The sequence below is a fragment of the Solanum pennellii genome, chromosome 7, assembly GCF_001406875.1.
Source record: "Solanum pennellii chromosome 7, SPENNV200".
NCBI classification, from domain to species: Eukaryota; Viridiplantae; Streptophyta; class Magnoliopsida; order Solanales; family Solanaceae; genus Solanum; species Solanum pennellii.
This window is the reverse complement of record NC_028643.1, coordinates 39,243,095-39,252,010: the sequence shown is the minus strand read 5'-3', so window position 1 is coordinate 39,252,010 and position 8,916 is coordinate 39,243,095. Positions and strand designations below refer to the sequence as shown.

The 8,916-nt window shown below is 35.8% G+C and overlaps 1 protein-coding gene across 1 annotated transcript; it reads right to left on the bottom strand.

Annotated features, from left to right (window-relative positions):
• Positions 1-6,274: 6,274 nt before the first annotated feature.
• LOC107024998 lies at positions 6,275-7,183 on the bottom strand. Its single transcript, XM_015225887.1, has one exon. It carries the CDS (start codon positions 7,181-7,183, stop codon positions 6,275-6,277), a length of 909 nt encoding a protein of 302 aa, XP_015081373.1.
• Positions 7,184-8,916: the final 1,733 nt, after the last annotated feature.

The following is an 8,916-nucleotide window of genomic DNA, read 5'->3' as shown; positions in this document are numbered from 1 at the left end:
ACCGGTCTCAGCCATCTATAAGCAAAACAATCAACTTAGAATAACTTAACTAATTAAAAATAATTACAAAATAAGTCATCTTAATAACTAAATAAAATGAAAAGAACTAAAATCTTTAACCATTTCAGCCCTTCTTCTAGAGTTAGCTTTGGATCCACCTGTGTGTGGAATGATTTGTTTCTTTCGACTTTCAGCATTTCTGTTGCACATTTCCTAACAAAAAAGATACATGAAATTTAATCATTAGAAAGTAATTATATGACTACACATACTACTTAAAACAATTAAATATATATACCTGTGTTTCTTTTTTGTAACGATAATTAACATAAGAAGTCCACGGATCTCTTGGAATTCCAGGTGGAACATTATCCATAATCTGAGTTTTGCTTTTAAGTGGATCACTGAACACTTTCCATATGTCCAACCTATTTGCACTCCACTTCTTTGAAATACAATTATAAACATATCGTCGAGCAGCTAAGTTGGTTGTCTCAAAAAAAATCGAGGCTTCAATAATAAACACTAGTTAGCTTACCTATTAAATTTAAATATAAAGATTCTAGAAAAGAATATAAGTATAGTATTCAGAATATAGAGTTTATACCACTATGATTTGATCAAAGACGCTATCAAAGTATGACATAGGCATATTTGGCCATTTGTCAAAGTGCATTGGAAATAAGGACGAATCAGCAGCTAAAATTCCACAAAAACCAGAAAGAAGGGGTTGTGCTTCTCCAAATGGACAATCCAGGTAGTCAAAATTTACCACAATACGATCTTCTCCAGATAAATTTAGCACTTCTTTGACTTTCACTTGAGTTTTTTTTTTGTTTCCTTCTGAATCTGGAATAGTGAAAATGATATGAAATGAAAACATGTTCAATTTGCCAACCAATCATGTTCTAGAGTAGGTTGTAGTACTTGTTTATGTTTTTAATTGTTTCCCTCTATTGTTCCACAGTGGGTTGTTGCCTTTTATTATTCTTTATTATGTGATGTATTCTTTACTGGAAATATAGAAAAAGGTGGCAAAATGGAGGGGTCAAATAATATAACCAGAGAGGTCACATGTAACCCCATTCCAATTGCACCATCATGGCAATTAATTTGACAAAGTAGAATCATATTGGAAGCTGCCCTTCAATTGCAGCAATAATGACTTTTGATCATCAAGACATTGTGGGGAAACCAAGAAACTTGTATTTTTTTCACTTTGTGATTGAAATGAAGGGAGTAGGTAGAAAAGAAGATGAAAAGTGAGGGGAAAAATAGGACAAGTCCCTCTAACAAGAAGAAGAAAAACAAGACAAATGGAGAAGAAGAAAAAAAGATGAAAAAGAAAGCAGAAGTGCAAAGTTTACCTATTGCTTCTACGGTCCAATACTCCGTAGACTCACGTCCAACAACACGCTTCTTAAATGATTTCGGTTGTGATTCGGCCTGACTTGATGAAGTCGTATGTGATACAGCCTGATTTGAGAAAATAGACTGTGATGCAGCCTAAGTTGACTGAACCGGCTGTGATGTAGTCTGAACTGAGGAAGTCATCTGTTTTTTCGCCTGAACTGATGAAATCGATTGTGATGTGGTTGGTTGTGCGTTGGGCTGAACTGACAATGTAGGTTGTGTTTGAACTGAGTTTTGCAAGTTCTGTCAGCGCTTGGTCTTTGCCATTTCTACAATAAACCAAAGATAAGATAAATAAGAAATTCTTTAAAAAAATATTGTTATTGCAATACTTGTAAAGATTACTGGTTCATCCAGTTATAAGACTGCAGATTTTCATACGAAATTTGTATCCAGATCCACACACACATGAAAAGTTCAAATCTTAATAAAAGAGTGATGTGATTAGCATATACAAATAGTTTTTCCTTTACACCAAAACTAAAAAACATGCTATGTGTGTTCAGACATATGCTCCTCTTTTTAAATTTGGACATTTCCATAATCAACATCGAAAATTTTTTCAAATTGTTGTTGGTAGGGCTCATTCTCAAATATCTCTTCTTCATCAACTTGTCCCATGTCAAAAACATCTCTTGGACTAGATGCTTGTCTTGCATTTCTATCAGCACTAGATGCAACGCAAGAAGTGTTAGACATAAGAAAAACNAATATAAGGATCATCATCCTCACGATCACCGGTGTGAATCAAATTTAGAAAAATTGACACAATTAAAGTTCCAAACATCTTAAACCCTCTATCTCGAGTAGTGTCAGCCCACTTGCATTTGAAAAGCACAACCCTGAACTTTCCATAATAGTTAAGCTCAATAATATCTTCCAACTTCCCATAATATGGATTCAGAGCTGACTGAATGGCTTCATCTTAATGAATAGAAGAATTCCCTCTTAGGGTTGGTTAAGAGGGAACTTCTGTCGATTCTATGATAGTTGAAAAACCTCCCGTCCCGAGTGGGCTTAAGCCATGCCTTTACTAAAGAATTCTCGCCGTCTCAGAGAAAATCTGGTGTGGAGCCCAGCCCCGACAGGCAGCTGCTAGGTTTCCCCATCTCTTCTAAACTTCCCCCGGTCTTCGGCAGTCCTTCGTGAGTGCGGCACGCACCTTTTTGTTTGTTTCAGAGCCGTTTGTTTGGGAGGGGCGTACTAGACCCACTACGTGTTCAATCAAACGGGTGATTTTCTCTCCGACTACGGATCCCATACTACCCCCCATAAACTGAAAATCCATAACCCCAATTGCTACGGGAATGCCGTTTAGTTGACCAAGCATCGCCCATTGGTTCTATACCCGACTCATAAGTAGAAAGTTTCTCTGGCCCTTTGCTAATCGGGGCTAACACTCCAGAAATGAAAAATGCCAAAATAGGAACAAGGATGGATATAGCCGAACGCGAGGGAATGATCGTTTATTCCCTAATCAGAAAGAGTTTTTGTTTGCGCGGGTTTACCCAGTTGAACATAGCTCTAACCCATTCCGCTATCATGCTTTTATTGAATTCTGCTTTCAGCAGCTAATTCTATTGAGTTGATTCCATCTCCTTGACTTTGTTCGCATTCAGTAGCAGCTTGCTGGTGTCCTTTCAGGTCAGGAATTCTATGTCCAACTCTAAGCAGCCCTTAACTACATATACATCTAATCATATATGTATTATCTATTCCAACAAATAATACAAAAGAAGGATCGAACCCCCACAGCCCCTTTTATTTTAATTTATTTTTCCTTGACTTTTTTGAGTTGACCATGAGGGTGTGGGTTCGAATCCCCACAGTCTAATTTTATTTATCTCTTTAATACCTAAATCAACCTAGAGGTTGTGGGTTCGATTCCCAGAGGCCTCAACATTTATTTTCTTTTAATTTCCTTAAGTCTGTATGAGAGGTTGTGGGTTCGAATATGACTCCTCTCATTTCTTATTTTCATTTAAGGAGTTCAGAGGGCCTTTTTTTTACCAATCAAATTAAAGGTCTTTAGTATACATTCCAACAATACAAACCGCTTGTCCATCGAAAATCGAGACAAAAAATCACTTGTGTTCTACCACGGATCTACGCAACACCCAATGCATACGTGACATGGACGCCATCCAAAAGGGAATGAACAAAGATATGTTGATAAAAAGAATTTTGACGAATTCATTCTGCAACCTCAAACTCAAAGAATAAATACAGAAAAAACTCATTTTGGTTTGCTCCTCTAGTTGAAGTATCGGGCCCCTTTTTCATTGCCTAGGTTACACCTTCGGAATACCCCATAAGGGAATTTTTTCTACTCCCCCCAATCTTCACTTTACGCCACGCCGACTCCACTTTCGTCATAAGGCGTGGAATTAGACCAAGGGGAATCTCTATAGGAACTAGTCCCTTATATTTCGCACGTCAACCATGCTTCAACCTCGGATCGTTGGTGAGGAACATTACGAAACCGCCCAAAGAGTTAAGCAAACTTTACAACGTTACAAAGAACTTCAGGACATTATAGCTATCCTTGGATTGGACGAATTATCCGAAGAGGATCGTTTACTCTCAAATTTGCTTGTCTTGCATTTCTATCAGCACTAGATGCAACGCAAGAAGTGACAGACATAAGAAAAACTCCATTATTTTGAGTTTTCAATCCTTGTTCTCTTGACAAAGTTCGAAATTTGAACCCATTAATGTTATAAGCAGTGAATCTTCTTGCATATGGCGCTGGACCTTGTGCTAAAAACTTTATATCATCAGAGATTGTGTCTTCTATATCTGGATTCATTATCTAAATAAGAAAAATATTTTCGTCAGATATTCTAAATTGAATTAGAAATCCTATGCAAAACTATCATCTAATTTCAATCACTCACCCGCTTAGGAAACCAATCGGTAAACTCTCTATTAATTCTCTTTTCTACCTCTGTTATCGAAGGTTTTCTGCCTCTTGAACTCCTTTTAATGTGTTGCCTTAATTCACTACAAATAAAATCAATGAACAAGCATTTTACTAATGTTTTTTAATAGATCAAGCTCATTTAAATTACTTACTCAATAAATGGCTTTGTTGAAGCGCAATTAAGTAATACATATCGATGAGCTTGAGTTTTCTCCAAATGAGTCAAAGGAAATGTTATGAAGCCTCCAACAACTTGACCTTGTCGAGGGAACATATATGACCTTTCAGGAACCTCATCATGATTTGTTTCATCATTTACTCGTTTAGACCTATTTACCCTCGACTCGATATCCTCAAAATAACGAGAATAAAGAGTTAGAGCTTCTTCAATTTTTTGACCTTCAGCTATACATCCTTCTGCCTGTGATTTGTTCCCTATAAGTGACTTGAAATGACCTAACAATCTACCATTAAAATTACATAGTATTAGAACAAGCATTTACTTTGAGACAAAAGTTTTTAAAAATAAGATATTTTACCTTTCAACAAAATACATCCATCGATAATGTACTGGACCACCTTGTATTACTTCGTCCACTAAATAGACAGTTAAATGAACCATTACAGTAAAAAAGGATGGAAGGAACAGCATCTCTAGGTGGCAAAGAGTGATAACAATCCGTTTTTGTAGTTTTTCAAGGTCCATGAGGCTCAAATTTTTCAGACAAATGTGTCTAAAAAAGGAACAGAACTCTACCAAAATTGCTACAACTTGATTTGGAAGCACATTGCGAATTGCTACCGGCAGTAATTGTTCCATTATGATGTGACAATCATGACTTTTTAATCCAAAGATCCTCTTTGATTTTAGATGTATACAACGAGATATATTACTCGAATAACCATCGGGCATTAAGATATTCTTTAAAGTTGTAAGGAAGGTCACTTTCTTATCCTTTGGAATTGTGAATGCACCAAGTCGAAAATCACCATTTTCATCTGCCCAAAGGTCTTCCCTTATACCCATATCTTGTAGATCTTTTCGAGCTTCAATGTGATCCTTTGACTTTTCTCTATCATTTAACAGAGTGTGAATAATATTGTCAAAAACATTTTTTTCAATATGCATAACATCTAAATTATGACGCAACAATTTGGATTCCCAATAAGGAAGATTGAAGAATATGCTTTTTTTCTTCCACTGTTTAGTTGAACCTTCACCCACACTGCTTTGTCTATTTTTGTTTTCTTTTTCTTTTTATTTTATCATTCAACTTTTCTTGTCTTCCAAATGTAACATTAATATTTGTCACTTGTTGCAAAATATAAGATCCAGATAACTTTTGGGGGGGGGGGGTTTCTTTCTTCTACAGTTCCATCAAAATGATTCCTCATTAATCTGAATTTATGATTTCTTGCCAAAAATCGATGATGACCAACAAAGCACCACTTTCTACTATGAGTAAGTCGACAAGGTTTCATGTCAAAATTACAAGATAGACATGCAAAACCGGTATATGTGTTCCAACCAGATAAGATACCGAGTCCCGGAAAATTACTAATTGTCCACATAAGAGTTGCCCGCATTCGAAACATTTCATTCTTTGATGAATCAAAAGTCTGTACACCTTCACTCCACAACTCATTCAACTCCTTAATAAGTGGTTGTAAGTATACATCTATGTTATTTCCCACCATTCGTGGACCTGGAATGATCATTGATAGAATAGAATTTGGTTGTTTCATGCACAACCAAGGTGGTAGGTTATATGGAACCAAAATTACAGGCCAAATGCTATTATTAGTACTCATCGCTCCAAAGGGATTGAAACCATCACTAGCTAACCCTAATCGAACATTTCGAGATTCAAAAGCAAATTCAGGATAAGTTGTATCAAATCTCTTCCATGCCTCACCATCTCTAGGATGCCTTAAGATTCAATCTTTGTTAACACCTTCCGTATGCCACCTCATATGTTCTGCCATCTTAGAGCATATGAACAATCTTTGTAATCTTGGCTTTAATGGGAAGTAACGCAAAATTTTTGCAGGTCTCTTTTTTTTCTTCTTACCCCTAGCAACCACTTTACTGTTTGTATTCTTCTCATCAAGCTTCCATCTCGAAGTATGACAATGCTTGCATGTTTCCTCATTAACATCATCTCCCCAATACAACATGCAATCATTTGGACAAGCATCAATCTTAACATAATCAAGACATAACTTGTTGATAGTTTTCTTAGCCTCATAAAAAGAATCAGGGATCTTTGCAAATTCAAAGGCATTCCTGAGCAGATCCAATATCATAGTCATTCCTTTGTCACTTAGACTAGACAAACACTTTATGTGATATAACTTCAACAAAAACTCTAATTTTGAGTACTTAGACCCTTCATACAATTCTTCCCTTCCATCTTTGAGCAACTCAAAAAAGCCTTTGTCATATGATGTGGGTATATCCTTTAATATCTCTTCTTCTACCACTATTTGCGACGGACCTACATCAAATCTCTCTTGCCTAAAGCCATGAAATGCTTCGTTAATCAATAATTCTACAGGATTTTTTGGAGGCAGTGTATCCTGAGTAAACTCTCTGCTTTTAGAATTTTGTAACACACTTGTTTCCCCATGCAAAACCCAAATGACATAATTTTGAGGAAATGGCTTGCAAATCAAATGATCAAATACTACCTCTCTAGTCTGCCATTTTCCAAAACAACATTGAGGACACGGGCATTTGTTTCTATCTTCTATAGCTCCATTTTTAAAAGCAAATTCCAAAAACTGATTCAAATCAACCAGATATTCCTTTGTGGTCCTTGGCATTCTAATCCAAGATTTATCCATCGAAAAAACAAAATTAGCAGACAATATCACCTATAATATTTTCATGAGAAAATAATAAGGTTAGAGTGATATTTAACAATTTTATGTACCAGCTAATGTAGAAATGGAGTATATGCAGAAATGGTCATAATGTTTTCTTTTTGCATGCCAAAATTGTAACATAATGAACACAGGAAGTGGATGTGGATTTACAGAACAACAATCTGAGAGAAAATGTCTATTTTTTCTCTATTTAGTACTACTGTAGTAAGCGCACCTAAATTATTTACAGGCTTGTACTCGATATTCAATCACTTTGTGTATGTACTAACTTATTCGGCAGAAACTCATTGATTTATTTTGTAAGTAAAATAAAACAGATAGTTGAGATTGAGAAAGATCAGCATCAGCATCAACAAATGAACTTGATACCAGGAAGTTCATCAAGCTATCATCAAAGAGTACCAACATATATCAAAAGGGGGTCAGAGTACCTCAACTTTCTTTATCCTTGAACAAACAAGATCTAGCAGCTCTCCAGTTCCAGCTCCAGTTCAAGATAAAGCAAATATTGAAAGGGAGGTCAGACCTGATAAATAAAACAAAAGAAATATTTTCTATAAGATTATGCAAAAGGAATATCTAAACAACAGTCATGATATCACAACATTTGCTTATATAGAACGACTAACTTAAAGTTATGAATCTATCTATGAAAACTCAAGTTATGAACTAGCCAGATCACTAGAAATCATGTCAGTCAAGTCAGTATTCATCAAAAAATGGTATTTAGGAGTCTTATCCAAATTGTATTCTTTATCATTTTAATGCAAAGTGCAACGTCAAACCAGATTGAACATTCAGAATGACATGTATATTACCCAAGACTCTGAATCCTAAATGTTGAATCTGTCTTAAAATGATAAACTAGAATGAACGTAAACAGACGAAAGACTGGTTAATGAGAACATATTTTCTTGAATGGAAATGGAAGATGTTAAAGATCTGAAGCAACACGCCTGAAATACTACTCATGTAGAGTCATCGGATAACATTGACAAGTCTCCCACTCTCAGAATCAAGATTCCAGGGCCTAAGCTCAGTCTAAGAAGCCTGAGAACGTTGATGCAAACATAGTTAATATCGATACAGCAGCACCAATCCAATATGTGAAACAGGCAGTTTCAAAGTTTGGAGGGATTGTTGACATGAAGGCTCATCGATAATAGACAATCAAGGTATTCTCTCCAACGCCTCAACTCTCTAAAATAGAGTTGATGGTCAAAAACACACCTACAATATCTCAATTTTTCGAGTTCCATACCTGAACTATCACCAAAACACACCTTAACTATCAATTGTTTACTTGTGCTACTTGAAATATAACCATCGTTCAAGTAGGAAAAGGGAACAATAGATAGTTGACGTGTATTTAGATAAAGAGGTTGGTAATAGTTCAGATAGGAAACTCGCATGCCTGATAGTAAACTCAAAAGATGGATACTTTAGGTTTGTTTTTGACTCTTCACTCTCTAAAATAAGCACTTTTATCTTCTCGAAGCTTGGCCTTACAAGCTATTTCATGTTATTTTCTTGACTTGAAAAGTTCGTTTTTTTTTCTTCTTTGGTTGTGCAGAGACGGAATCTTATCGAGCAAGAACTAAAAAAAGTGCAAGAGGAGATCCCATTGTATAAGAAACAATGTCAGGATGCAGAAGATGCAAAAGTGCTAGTTTTGAAAGAACTAGATAGCA